Consider the following 15,739-nt stretch of genomic DNA (forward strand, 5'->3'; position numbering starts at 1 on the left):
GGGAGCACCATCACAATTAAGTTATAACTGATCTAGGTTCAGTATCCAGAGTACCTATATTTGAATAGTTACATGTATGGGATGTAAGACTTTTGAATTAAAGGAATTCACACACTCCATAAGTTGGGGGGGGGTCAAAGTCGATGTATAGAGATGAAGAAAGAATTTAGAATAGATTGTAAATTGTTATGATGAAGTCAAATTTTATTTAACTATATTTAAAAATAATTATAGAAATGAGGGGTTGTTTACTTTGTATGTTGATATACTGAAATTATTATCAACAACAGAGCTGTATGAACAGACAAATGATCGGAATATCGGACAAATGGGCAATGATTCAGTCGTATCATATTCTTTGTGTTTGATCAAACCTGATGACACACAGAGACAGTGTGAAACTGCAGTGTAAAGACCTGACCTAGTTTTAAGATGACTCATCTATGAAACGTGCAATATATCAATCTCCTCTCCTTCTTCTAGATGGTTGATGGGTTCCTGTACTTCAAGACAGTTGTGATGTTCTTTGAAAGATATTTAAAAAATATATTTGGTAAGACATTTCCAGAATTTTACACTATTTAAAAACAACTACTGATTAAATCTAGGAAGAGATACTGTGCCATATACTTTTGGTAAAAACATATCTATACTCCCACATTCCTTCATAAAGTGTCAAAGCTTTCATATAGTTCTACAGATTTTAATACCACTTCTACATATTAGTATTTGACACAGCTAAACACAATGTAGAAGGATGAATTAATATACGTTTCATGTACATTTCTATTGCAAGTGTATTTAAATACTTTATTTTGTACCAAAAAATGGCAGTATTATTAAATGTTAGATGCATGAACTGAATTCAATGTCAATAGATTTATTTTTGAACTTGTGTTTGACCTGTGTTTTAGTTGCTGCTGTGATGATGAGAAGAACGAACACATGTGCTTTTTTCCCCAGTATAATGTACATCTGTAAATACTTTTCATAAATCTAATAAAGGTCCTTTGGAGGTAAAGATAAAGGGGAAAAAAACGTACATTTCTAAATGAAGATTTTGTCATTTGTGTCTTTGTTACTGTACCAATTCAGAGAATCACACAGAGTGGGTATAGAACCCGTGACCCTGCTGTGCCCTGTTGTTCAAATCACATTTTATTGGCCGCACACGTATTTAGCAGATGTTATTGTGGGTGTAGCGAAATGCTTGTGTTTCTAGCTCCAACAGTGCAGTAATATCTAACAATACACACAAATCTAAAAAGTTAAAGAATTAAATTAATAAATATATGCATCTTAGGACAAGCAACAAAAAAAGGGGGGGGGGCATTGACCAAAATACAGTATACTGTATACATATGAAATGAGTAAAAGAGTATGTAAACATTATTAAAGTGACTAGAGTTCCATTATTAAAGTGGCCAGTGATGCCATGTCTGTGTATATAGGGCAGCAGCCTCTAAGGTGCAGGGTTGAGTAACCCGGGTGGTAGCTGGCTAGTGATGGATATTTAACAGTCTGATGGCATTGAGATAGAAGCTGTTTTTCAGTCTCTCGGTCCCAGCTTTTGATGCACCTGTACTGACCTTGCATTCTGAATGATTGCGTGGTGAATAGGCCAGTGACTCCAGTGGTTGATGTCCTTGTTGAAGTTTCAGGCCTCTTGGCAGAGGCAAATGGTCACATAAAGGGATATCATATACTGTAGGTCTATATCTCAACGTCATAAAATACATTCCCAATCTAACGTTAAGCTATTGCCTTTCAAAACAGACTGTAGGCCTGCCAATAGCGAGCTTGATGACGTCACTGCATTGTTGCCCAATACGAAGAGCATAGCAGTAGATATTCTCTCATGCTGTTTGTTGCTAGTCACAGAGATGATATTAAATTGGGCCGTATGTCATTCTATGATGCCAGTAGTGAGCTTCTACTGTAGGCCTATCTCATTAGGAGGTCGGTTTGGAATATGAAAAAGGTGAAAGACGAGACGGCGTAATTATCCGCCGTGTGTTTATTTAGCGCTACATACACCACACGCCCCTTTTCTGACAACTAATATACCAGATGATATAGGAGCCTACATAAAGCAGCGCGCGGTGTCGCAGCCATATGAAGCATAAAAGATGACTCTGCGAGGTAAAGTGGCTCTCGTTACGGGCGGTGCGCAAGGTATCGGTAGAGCCGTCGCAGAAAGCCTTCTGAAGAATGAAGCAAAGGTTGGTGTTTATATATAAAGTTATTAGCCTAATGTCGCCCGTAAATGGACGGTGGTTTTGGTTACTTTACGCATTTTACGCGCGGCGCTTGTACCAATCTATCGTGGTTGTATGGAGCCAAAAACCAACTGTGTTGCACAGGAACCGCTTTAAATATTTGTACATAGTTTTGTAGATGTTCTGATTTTATACCCGCAGGTTGCACTTGTTGACTTGAATCAAAGTGTCGGAGAGGAATGCAAGAATATTTTAAATGGAGAGTTTGGAGATGGGAACTGCATTTTCATTCAGTGTGACGTGACGGACAGATTGAAACTTAAAGGTAATGGTTGCCTGACAATAAAACTGTGATACTTCTGGTTCATAGTCTGAGATGAATGCAATTCATTTGTTTGGAACATTTCCTCTCACAAGCTCTACGCGCTGGACTGCTTTCTATCACCTGGCACATGCACGAAACAATATAAACACGTGTACGAGTTCAGGAAAGTATGCATACATCTCTTGCATCTATTTACATCAAGTGAGCAGCTTTCAGGTGATCAACATCTGAACCCACTACCAGCGGTTTGAAAAGTTGGTTTGATTATACATTCTATGGACATTTTATCGCCACTGCCTTACGGTAAAAAGGACCAACAGTATGGACAATCGGTAAAATAAATGTACATATCATTTTATTCAACATTCTGTCTTGTAAAGAATATACTGTCCATGGGGTAACCATGGTAACAGTCTGACTAGGCAAAGGTAATTGCAACTTTACTATGGTACTTAACCTCTTTCGAGGTTATTAAATGTTATTAGCCTAACCTACTTATTTTAAGTATAGCTATATGCCTAGTCTAACTTTAGCATTTTGGCTAAATGCATAATAGTCCATTTTATTTCATGCTGCGCGGTGGTTTAGAATTCTGAATATTCTCATTTTCGATCACCTTTAGGCCTTAGGCTTACCTATTTTAACACATCATTCACCTCTGAAACAGACTTTCATTGTGTGGAAATGAATTAGTTACTTTTGACATGATTTCCAAAACGCCCGAGGCAAAAGACATTGGAATGTTCTTGGATGTAGCCTTACCTAAATATCTGTGTTTTATAAGAGTCCATTCAACCAACACTGAACACTGTCAATGCACGACTGAAACGTAAACGTCGACACCGTCTATTTAGTCTTGCAAGACTGGACATTTGTTGTTAAAGTAAAGCAACGTACTTGACTTGTTGCTCCTACCTTGGTTAAGGTGATTATTATTATTATATATATATTATTTTTTAATTGAAGGTTTTCTTGCGGAATGTTTTCAGATGAAAGGCAGGTGCTGGTGAATACCTGTTATACTGCAGTTTTTGTGGCTTAGATAATTGTTTGAATGTACTTGTTTACTTGGATAGACAAAGAAGCAGTGTTCTTGTAGTAGTTACAGCCTGTATAATCAATCTAAGAACTAGATGTTCTTCTTTGATATAGAATCGAAATGATAGTTTAGATGTAAATAAACAAAGATGCAATGTTCTTGACAAATGTCCATCTCGTAAGGACTGGTAGTGTTCTTCTTGTAGGGGTTCATCTATAGTTATTCAACCTAAGTGTTGGACTCTTCTTTCATATTGCAGATGCTTTTCAAAGTACAGTCGACCGGTTTGGAAGATTGGACATTGTTGTCAACAATGCTGGCATCAACAATGAGAAGGACTGGGAGAAGACCATCGACGTAAATCTGGTAAGAGGGGTGGGTGTCTGTGTGTGTGTGTGTGTGTGTGTGTGTGTGTGTGTGTGTGTGTGTGTGTGTGTGTGTGTGTGTGTGTGTGTGTGTGTGTGTGTGTGACTAACACCAGTAAATGTTAGATTGGACATTGTTGTCAACAATGCTGGCATCAACAATGAGAAGGACTGGGAGAAGACCATCGACGTAAATCTGGTAAGAGGGGTGGGTGTGGGTGTGTGTGTGTGTCTGTGTGTCTGTGTGTCTGTGTGTCTGTGTGTGTGTGTGACTAACACCAGTAAATGTTAGATTGGACATTGTTGTCAACAATGCTGGCATCAACAATGAGAAGGACTGGGAGAAGACCATCGACGTAAATCTGGTAAGAGGGGTTGGTGTGTGTGTGTGTGTGTGTGTGTGTGTGTGTGTGTGTGTGTGTGTGTGTGTGTGTGTGTGTGTGTGTGTGTGTGTGTGTGTGTGTGTGTGTGTGTGTGTGTGTGTGTGTGTGTGTGTGTGTGTGTGACTAACACCAGTAAATGTTAGATTGGACATTGAATGTCTTGTCATTGAGAGAGTTTGTGAAAATCTATTTTTCCAAAACAATCTGTTATTTGACTAACTGCAAAATCAATCTTGCATTATGCTGTAGTTTAGCCTATATTATATTACATGATGCTGTAGTTTAGCCTAGATTATATTACATGATGCTGTAGTTTAGCCTAGTTTACATTATATTACATGATGCTGTAGTTTAGCCTAGTTTACATTATATTACATGATGCTGTAGTTTAGCCTAGTTTACATTATATTACATAATGCTGTAGTTTAGCCTATATTATATTACATGGTGCTGTAGTTTAGCCGGTTTTACATTATATTACATGATGCTGTAGTTTAGCCTGTTTTACATTATATTACATAATAATGTAGTTTAGCCTATATTATATTACATGGTGCTGTAGTTTAGCCAGTTTTACATTATATTACATGATGCTGTAGTTTAGCCTGGTTTACATTATATTACACAATGCTGTAGTTTAGCCTAGTTTACATTTATATTACACAATGCTGTAGTTTAGCCTATTTTACATTATATTACATGATGCTGTAGTTTAGCCGGTTTTACATTATATTACATGATGCTGTAGTTTAGCCTGTTTTACATTATATTACATAATAATGTAGTTTAGCCTATATTATATTACATGATGCTGTAGTTTAGCCTATATTATATTACATGGTGCTGTAGTTTAGCCGGTTTTACATTATATTACATGGTGCTGTAGTTTAGCCGGTTTTACATTATATTACATGATGCTGTAGTTTAGCCTGTTTTACATTATATTACATAATAATGTAGTTTAGCCTATATTATATTACATGGTGCTGTAGTTTAGCCAGTTTTACATTATATTACATGATGCTGTAGTTTAGCCTATATTATATTACATGGTGCTGTAGTTTAGCCGGTTTTACATTATATTACATGATGCTGTAGTTTAGCCTGTTTTACATTATATTACATAATAATGTAGTTTAGCCTATATTATATTACATGGTGCTGTAGTTTAGCCGGTTTTACATTATATTACATGATGCTGTAGTTTAGCCTAGTTTACATTATATTACACGATGCTGTAGTTTAGCCTGTTTTACATTATATTACATGATGCTGTAGTTTAGCCTATATTATATTACATGGTGCTGTAGTTTAGCCGGTTTTACATTATATTACATGATGCTGTAGTTTAGCCTGTTTTACATTATATTACATAATAATGTAGTTTAGCCTATATTATATTACATGATGCTGTAGTTTAGCCTATATTATATTACATGGTGCTGTAGTTTAGCCTGTTTTACATTATATTACATGATGCTGTAGTTTAGCCTATATTATATTACATGGTGCTGTAGTTTAGCCGGTTTTACATTATATTACATGATGCTGTAGTTTAGCCTGTTTTACATTATATTACATAATAATGTAGTTTAGCCTATATTATATTACATGGTGCTGTAGTTTAGCCAGTTTTACATTATATTACATGATGCTGTAGTTTAGCCTGTTTTACATTATATTACATTATACTGTAGTTTAGCCTAGATTATATTACATGATTCTGTAGTTTAGCCTGTTTTACATTATATTACATGATGCTGTAGTTTAGCATAGTTTACATTATATTACATGATGCTGTAGTTTAGCCTAGATTATATTACATGATGCTGTAGTTTAGCCTAGTTTACATTATATTACATGATGCTGTAGTTTAGCCTAGTTTACATTATATTACATGATGCTGTAGTTTAGCCTAGTTTACATTATATTACATGATGCTGTAGTTTAGCCTAGTTTACATTATATTACATGATGCTGTAGTTTAGCCTAGTTTACATTATATTACATAATGCTGTAGTTTAGCCTAGTTTACATTATATTACATAATGCTGTAGTTTAGCCTAGTTTACATTATATTACACGATGCTGTAGTTTAGCCTAGTTTACATTATATTACATGATGCTGTAGTTTAGCCTAGATTATATTACATGATGCTGTAGTTTAGCCTAGTTTACATTATATTACATGATGCTGTAGTTTAGCCTAGTTTACATTATATTACATGATGCTGTAGTTTAGCCTAGTTTACATTATATTACATAATGCTGTAGTTTAGCCTAGTTTACATTATATTACATAATGCTGTAGTTTAGCCTAGTTTACATTATATTACACGATGCTGTAGTTTAGCCTAGTTTACATTATATTACATGATGCTGTAGTTTAGCCTAGTTTACATTATATTACATGATGCTGTAGTTTAGCCTAGTTTACATTATATTACATGATGCTGTAGTTTAGCCTAGTTTACATTATATTACATGATGCTGTAGTTTAGCCTAGTTTACATTATATTACACGATGCTGTAGTTAAGCCTAGTTTACATTACGTGACATCAGCGAAGAGTTCTACCACAGTGTGAATAAGAGCAAAACAGTGTGCCTGTTGTATGTGTTGGATAATGAAACTCCAGCCCTCTTGTTTCTCTCCAAAGACATCAGTCATCAAGGGAACTTACCTGGCCCTGGATCATATGAGCAAAGAGTATGGAAAAGAAGGAGGAGTCATCATCAATGTCTCATCCATGGCAGGTAAGGCTGCTCCATACATGCATCAATACCTTATGTACTGTACGCTGCACGTCAATACATGGAAGCCTTCACAGACAGAAGAAAACGGGAAACAGTGGTGTATGTGGGTGTGGGAATGACTTGCTATGTCTTTGGCAATGCGGTTGCTTTCAGCTGATGTGAGCAACCCCTATGTAATGGAATATGTCACAGGTCATCAGCTATAAAGAACCACATTGACTTCATTCACTGTTATTGTTGAAATTCCCAGGCCTTTGTTTTGGTACGATACGGTTACACGGTGTACCATAACACAACACAGGTGTAAAGGAAACATTACAACATTACCGCTTGATAGATTAGAGTTTGATGCTGTTTTCACAGTGGACAATAAGCATTGCTGTGTGCGTCTACTATTTGCTTAGTGGGGTAGGTTAAGGCTGTTCTATCGCCTCAGTCGGTAAACTAACAACTACAGTACTTCTCATTTTTCAATCTTTCTCCACAGCAGCATGTGGCGATTGAGAAAGCATATTATTGGTGCAATCCAAGTCAGCTAGCGCAACCACTTTGTGCAAGAATTGTCTGAATGTCTGCCTGGTGGTTCAATGGCTTACATCTTGATCCAGCAGTAAAATCATTAAACTGACAAGGAAGTGGGGGGGTTCAATTTGGTGGGTGGTGGGCTGTGTTGGATTGGGATAGATTTGTTGGAGTGGAGACAGTAATGCCATGACAGACAGCCCACTGACTGTGAGACTCAGTCAAGTGTCACTAAATCTGTTTTCATATAAGCAGCACACCTGGGTTCACATACTATTCAAAATCTTTCAAATGCTTTCGGCGTTTTCTCAAGTCTGCCTTGAGTACCATCTGGGTGGGGTTTGGACTTTTGCGATTATTCCATTGCAACAGGCAAGCTCAATCAAGCACCACTAAAGTATTTTAAATGATTTCAGACAGTATTTGAACCCAGGGCCTCATTTATTAATATTCGGTAGAAACTATTCTAAAACACTACTAACAAACAGAATTTAGAATGTTGGTACCCATAGAAAAATTGTGATTTATCAAACAATCCTACAATCGTCATACCCACACTGGTAGGAGATAACCATTGATAAATACAAATTGTTCTCAGCCTCAGTGCTGTAGCACAACCTTGGCTGTTTGCAATTTGAAACGCCCCTAATTAACCATATATGGTCAAAATCCTCCCTTTAACACCCGAGGGGGATATTCAAATCCGTACCATGAAATACAACGGCGCAACCAATTTTTTTTCTTTTTTTTCTTCTCTGTAACTGAAATAGAGATGCTAGTGTCAGAGTACAACCAAAAGTTTTTATTTGGCTTACTCAGTTGTGACTTGACCAGTAAAAAGATTCTCACAATCTACAAAAAGAGGACTGTTGGGAGAATTCAAGTTGCCATAGCAATGGCAAATACAGTGAGGCAAAAAAGTATTTAGTCAGCCACCAATTGTGCAAGTTCACCCACTTAAAAAGATGAGAGAGGCCTGTAATTTTCATCATAGGTACACTTCAACTATGACAGACAAAATGAGGGAAAAACATCCAGAAAATCACATTGTAGGATTTTTAATGAATTTATTTGCAAATTATGGTGGGAAATAAGTATTTGGTCAATAACAAAAGTTTATCTCAATACTTTGTTATATACCCTTTGTTGGCAATGACAGAGGTCAAACGTTTTCTGTAAGTCTTCACAAGGTTTTCACACACTGTTGCTGGTATTTTGGCCCATTCCTCCATGCAGATTTCCTCTAGAGATGTGATGTTTTGGGGCTGTTGCTGGGCAACACAGACTTTCAACTCCCTCCAAAGATTTTCTATGGGGTTGAGATCTGGAGACTGGCTAGGCCACTCCAGGACCTTGAAATGCTTCTTACGAAGCCACTCCATTGCCCGGGCGGTGTGTTTGGGATCATTATCATGCTGAAAGACCCAGCCACGTTTCATCTTCAATACCCTTGCTGATCGAAGGAGGTTTTCACTCAAAATCTCACGATACATGGCCCCATTCATTCTTTCCTTTACACGGATCAGTCATCCTGGTCCCTTTGCAGAAAAACAGCTCCAAAGCATGATGTTTCCACCCCCATACTTCACAGTAGGTATGGTGTTCTTTGGATGCAACGCAGCATCTTTTGTCCTCCAAACACAACGAGTTGAGTTTTTACCAAAAAGTTATATTTTGGTTTCATCTGACCATATGACATTCTCACAATCTTCTTCTGGATCATCCAAATGCTCTCTAGCAAACTTCAAACGGGCCTGGACATGTACTGGCACTGCAGGATTTGAGTCCCTGGCGGCGTAGTGTGTTACTGATGGTAGGCTTGTTACTTTAGTCCCAGCTCTCTGCAGGTCATTCACTAGGTCCCACCGTGTGGTTCTGGGATTTTTGCTCACCGTTCTTGTGATCATTTTGACCCCACGGGGTGAGATCTTGTGTGGAGCCCCAGATCGAGGGAGATTATCAGTGGTCTTGTATGTCTTCCATTTCCTAATAATTGCTCCCACTGTTGATTTCTTCAAACCAAGCTACTTACCTATTGCAGATTCAGTCTTTCCAGCCTGGTGCAGGTCTACAATTTTGTTTTTGGTGTCCTTTGACAGCTCTTTGGTCTTGGCCATAGTGAAGTTTGGAGTGTGACTGTTTGAGGTTGTGGACAGGTGTCTTTTATACTGATAACAAGTTCAAACAGGTGCCATTAATACAGGTAACGAGTGGAGGACAGAGGAGCCTCTTAAAGAAGAAGTTACAGGTCTGTGAGAGCCAGAAATCTTGCTTGTTTGTAGGTGACCAGATACTTATTTTCCTCCATAATTTGCAAATAAATTCATTAAAAATCCTACAATGTGATTTTCTGGATTTTTTTTTCTCATTTTGTCTGTCATAGTTGAAGTGTACCTATGATGAAAATTACAGGCCTCTCATCTTTTTAAGTGGGAGAACTTGCACAATTGGTGGCTGACAATACTTTTTTGCCCCACTGTGTACTTGAGTAGGCAACACTCGCCAACAAGCCATCCATCCATCCATTTCTGTTTACATAGTTGAAATAGTTTAGGCTGGTGATGTTATGCTGATGAGGGTGACGTCTATTGAGCCATTCATGTTTGGGAACCAACCTGTTTTGAGATGGTGCATGGAAATTGCACGTGTTTAATGTTTGTTTTGCTGATGATTGCATCGAAAATATTGGCTCATCGAGGGCTGTGATCGGCAAGCCTCCACTGAAAAGTGTCTTTTGCCAAAATCCAGAGGGTGGATAGCACTTGGATGTGCACCGGAATGGTATGCATTTTGGAATGGTATCCTTTTTAAAGTACGTCTTAAATCTTCCAAAAAACAATCGTATAGGATTTTTGAGAAAAGATATCTGATGAGCCAACCTGTAGTTAATGCAGAAAATGTGCCATCTGTCTCTGCAAAATGCAGCGTGTGCCAAATCTTCCAACAGAGCAAGGTTAGCCGTCTCTCATGCAATTTCCCATTATCTCAGTCTTATAGTATGTCAACAATGGTTTCACTTTGACTCATACCTCTCATTCTAACAAATTACTGTACTTTATATAGATTATTATTGTTACAATTGCACTGATGTGGTCAAATTATACAGCGTGCCAAGCAATGTTCCATGAATTCCCAATGGAAATGCAATCAAAATTGAAAAATTATTGAATTATTACTCTCACAATTTCAACATATTTCCCCCATTCTACACTTGACAAGCAGTTTCCTTAATCCACCACGTGATCCTGTGCTTACGCATGGTCATGGCTGTGTGTACATTTACAAACACTCTCAAGCAAACATTCCTATTGATCAATTTCCATTTTCACACGCATGGTTTACACACAGATTTGTGCCTATGCATGGTTGATAAATGAGACCCCTGGTCTGCTAAGCAGCAGAGATTTCCCTTCCCGTGACCCCTTTGGGTTCTTGAACACGCAGTCACAGGGAGCTAACCTGTATGCCGACAGAGGGCGGAGTCCAGACAGGTGGACAGGCCTCACACTGGGCTGTTGTGGTCATGTGGTGTTGTGACTTCTGTGCCAAGATCCACAGTTTGTGCATTAGTACTCGTGGACTTGAGTCAAGTGCTCTTGTCCAATTTCAACATAATTGCATCTATTATCATTGGTCTGCGCAGGGCCAGTTCCAGGCATAAGTGACATAAGATTATGCTCCCCCAAAAAATAATGATCTATCTGTGTTTATTTGTTTTAAATTACTCAGTTGGGGTCTCCTCTTAGTGTTAAAGGTTAGAATAGTAGAATATATAAGGTGCAAGTTCGAATAATTTGGTTATGCATCAGCAATTTGTCTCTTGTTATGTCCGTCACTGACAGTCACTCAATTAGCCATGTCGGCAAAATGAAAATGGATTGGTAAGTTAGTCTAGCCAGCTATCTAAACTTGTAGTAATCATGGCCGAATACCAACCGGGAATGCTGATGTCGTGCCCAGGGCCCCTGACCTCCAGGTGGCCCCCATTTGAATTTGTTGGTTACTCTCACTCATATATTATTTACATGGCATAAGTCATTGAAAAATGGTAGAATTGCAGGAAATTTACTTTCAAACGTTAATTTTTCTCTCTGCTGTCGAGGGGGGGAGGGATCAAGTGAGAGAAACTTTGTCATTTCTTCAAACTATCATCTTTATTCAATATCGATTGAATTATTGCAATAATGAGACTGGTCAACCCGAGAGCCTAACCTTTACAGAAATGCAGAGTTCTTTATATAGCTGACACTAAGAATGCTTAGTCATGGCTGGTTCAGAATGCTTAGTCATGGCCCGTGCAGACCAAGGGGCGTCATAAGATTTAATCCGGTCGTTATCTGCACGGGGTTGTTGTCTTAACCCCACCCTGGCTTAGTTTCCCAGATGCAAGGATGATTTTGAGACAATGAGAGATTGATATACTCTTAAGCTATCTCTATTAAAACACATTCCTGTCTATATAATGCAGTGTTTAACTCATTTGTCAGCTCAAGCCATCTCTAGTGACCATATGCCCAGATTAGCTACAGGGAACTAGAGTGGAGACCATAAAAACAGAGCATTAGTAGGACAGAAATATCTTACTATAAGTTAAATATTCATTGTTAGCCATTAATCTAAAATAAATAAGGTAAATACGTAATGTTTCTATCACAGGGGCCACTAAAATGATTTGCCCGGGGGGCCCAACTTGGGGCAGCAGGTAGCCTATGATATTGTCAAGTAGTATTTCAACAAGCAGACCCAGGGGTCGGCTCTGGCCTTTTGGGGGGTGTCACGTAGAGTAGGCCAGATGGCTAAACTGGATAACCTAACCTCTATAAAAATAAAAAGATGGCGGAACCGCAAAAGTTCTTCTGTGCAAAGGTGTTTATTTACAAGTGATTCCGGAACAGAAAACAACAGTACTGCCATCAACGTCTACCTTATGGGACATATGGTGGCAGTGCTGGGATGGCGTACCGCAAATCAGTGAATTCCAACAAGAGAGGTAAAGGAATGCGTACAGGATTGCGTTCTCAGCAACAGCATCAACTGTCAGAAAAGGTACCTGAAGTTGAACCGGGGTGGAATACCATGGAATCGTCTGGTGAAGAAGAGGTCAAGTATGAGAAACTAGGAGCTCGACCGCGGGGCCAAAAACAACCAGAACTGGGTGAGCTGCTGACTGAAGGAGCAGTTGGGGGACCAGAACCACACCCAACCATGGTAACCCTTTTTCAGCAACTTTTCACCTGCCTTGAGAGGAGGGACGAAGACCTCAAGCAGGAGTTACGTGGCCTACGCCAATCTATCCTCACAGCTCCCCACCAGGCGGAACTCAGTGAGAGCCCAAGATTGGGTCTTCCAACACCAGGACGACAAAGGCTCGATGCAGCAGGGACTTCAACTCCACAGCAGACACCCCAAGCAGTAATGAGGCCAGCACCAGGAGACCAGTCCAGCAGTGTTAACGTCCATCTTCCAGCATTCCTGAGGAAGGAGCCAAAGATGCCCTCATACCAGCAGGGGGAGGACATTGAAAACTACCTGCTGAGGTTTGAGCGCATGGCTAAGACGTGGCAGTGGCCTGAGGTAGAGTGGGCCTGCAGGCTTGTCCCATTGCTCACGGGCAAGGCCTTAGAGGCTTACACAGCAATGGATGAGGGGCTGGCCAATGTCTACAAGGGCTTGAAGGAAGCGCTGCTGGTGAAGTTTGACATCTCACCGGAAACCTACCGTCAACGCTTCAGAGCTGCATCAACGCCATCGGGTGAGTCGCCGACAGAGACGTACCACCGCCTCAAGGGTCTCTACCGACGATGGGTTCGACCGGGGAGAAGACACAGGACGAAATCGGGAGGTTATCATCCTCGAGTAACTTCTACAAGATCTACCACACGACATTCAAACCTGGGTCCGAGAGCACGAGCCCAAGGACGGGCTTATGGCGGCCAAGCACTGCAGTATCTTAATGCACGTAAAGGGGGCCCACCACAACCTGCAGCACCCGCTCCAAGGAGTCTCAGAGACACAAGGGACATCAGAAACGCCAGAGATGGTGGAGGTAACTCTGGGGGTTATGTGTCTGGGAGGGAGGTAAGGGATCATGCAGTTCGCTCTGATGGGAGGGGTCTGACCTGTTTTTACTGCCGGCAGCAGGGGCACAAAGCTTCAATGTGTCCGCTACGTAAATCCAAGCTCTCAGGTTACTGTTATGTACCCAGAGAGGGGGATGGTGTTCAGAATAGACATACTCTACCTTGGGTCAGAGGCAGATAGCAGGAAGTTGGTGGTGCCATCTACCTGTAGACCACTTGTTCTCAACCTTGCACATACAGTTCCATGGGCAGGCCATCTAGGGCAACATAAGACCTATCTTAGGCTAGGCTCCCGTTTCTTTTGGCCCTCCATGTATACTGATGTACAAAAATACTGCAAATCATGCCCCACGTGCCAGAAAACCAGTGCTGTCCGTAGGTCTGAACGGGCTCCTCTATGTTCACTGCCAGTTATCTCTACCCCATTCAAGAGAATTGCAATGGACATTGTTGGACCCTTGGAGAAGAGTAGTGCAGGTTACAAGTATATATTGGTGATCTGTGACTATGCCACCCGGTTCCCAGAAGCCTTCCCACTCCGTTCCATAACCACTCCAAAGATAATCAGTGCTCTTGTTCAGCTCTTCTCTCGTGTAGGAATCCCAGATGAAATCCTGACGGACCAAGGGACAAACTTCACCTCGCGACTGATGGTTCAACTCCACCGACAGCTGGGCATTAAAGGCTTGAGGACTACTCCCTACCATCCCCAAACGGATGGGCTCGTAGAGAGATTCAATCAAACGCTCAAGAACATGCTGAGGAAGTTTGTGGCTGACACTGGTAAAGACTGGGATAAGTGGTTACCCTTTCTGCTTTTTGCTTACAGGGAGGTGCCTCAGGCATCGACAGGTTTCTCGCCATTCGAACTCCTCTATGGATGGCCAGTGCAAGGACCACTGGACCTGCTGAAGAAGTGCTGGGAAGGTTCCCCAGTAGCTACCTCAGGACAGGGGATTGTCCAGTATGTCCTCCAGATGCGAGACAGTTTGGAACGGTACCGAGAGGAAGCTAGAGCAAACCTTCAGCAAGCCCAGAAGGCCCAGAAGAGAGGCTATGACCAGCACGCTCGCCACAGAGAGTTTGAGCCAGGACAGAAAGTCCTGCTCCTCCTTCCCTCGTCTACCAGCAAGCTCCTTGCGCAATGGCAAGGACCGTACCTAATCGGGAGGAAGATTGGCCCAGTGACCTACGAGGTGCTGCACCCGGACAAGGGTAAGAAGAAGCAAACCTACCATGTGAACCTTCTCAAGGCCTGGGAGGAGAAAGAGGAACTCTCCAAAGGAAAGTCCTTTCTGGTCCGCAGAGTAGAAGAGGATGAGTCGGATGGAGTCACAGAGGCATGGAAAGAACGAGCAGAAGTCATACTGGCTCACCTGGAAGAAGACAAGCAAGATGAGCTGAAGCAGCTGTTTGGCAAGTATCCGGCCCTCTTCAGTCAGAGACCAGGAAGAACCAAAGTCCTGGAACACGTCATTCGTTTGAAACCTGGCCAGAACCCTGTCCGCCAGCATCCTTACCGTGTGCCTGAGAGGCTGGTGGTAGCCCTCAAGGAAGAGGTCCACACCATGATAGAGATGGATGTTGTCGAGCCATCTTCAAGTGAATGGAGCAGCCCTATTGTCATTGTCCCAAAGAAGGATGGCTCTTTGCGCGTCTGCATGGACTTCCGTAAGGTGAATGCCATCTCCCAGTTTGATGCCTATCCCATGCCCCGCATTGACGACTTACTGGAGAGAATAGGTAGAGCTCATTACATCACCACATTGGATCTCTGCAAAGGGTACTGGCAGGTGCCCCTGGATGAACAATCCAAGGCCTACACTGCATTCCGGACGCCAATGGGCCTGTTCCAGTTCAAGGTCATGCCGTTTGGCCTTCATGGGGCCCCTGCGACTTTCCAGAGGCTGATGGACAAGGTCCTCCAGGACTGTGACGATTACTGTGCTGCTTACTTGGACGACGTGGTGATCTACAGCCACTCCTGGGAGGAGCACATACAGCATCTTAGCAGCGTCCTGGGGAAGATCCATGAAGCAGGCCTCACGCTT

General features: G+C 41.1%; 1 protein-coding gene across 1 annotated transcript in view; it reads left to right on the forward strand.

The window, feature by feature from the left end:
* The first annotated feature begins 1,887 nt into the window (after nt 1-1,887).
* The window catches only part of LOC112232021 (15-hydroxyprostaglandin dehydrogenase [NAD(+)]), a 31,696-nt gene continuing 17,844 nt past the window's right edge, over nt 1,888-15,739 (forward strand). The window contains exons 1-4 of the mRNA XM_024398817.2: nt 1,888-2,222; nt 2,421-2,544; nt 3,843-3,949; nt 6,990-7,086. Coding sequence (XP_024254585.1) covers nt 2,130-2,222; nt 2,421-2,544; nt 3,843-3,949; nt 6,990-7,086 — 421 coding nt within the window. The 5' untranslated portion in view covers nt 1,888-2,129. The remainder of the gene's footprint in view (nt 2,223-2,420; nt 2,545-3,842; nt 3,950-6,989; nt 7,087-15,739) is intronic.

Source organism: Oncorhynchus tshawytscha, linkage group LG34 (assembly GCF_018296145.1).
Source record: "Oncorhynchus tshawytscha isolate Ot180627B linkage group LG34, Otsh_v2.0, whole genome shotgun sequence".
NCBI classification, from domain to species: Eukaryota; Metazoa; Chordata; class Actinopteri; order Salmoniformes; family Salmonidae; genus Oncorhynchus; species Oncorhynchus tshawytscha.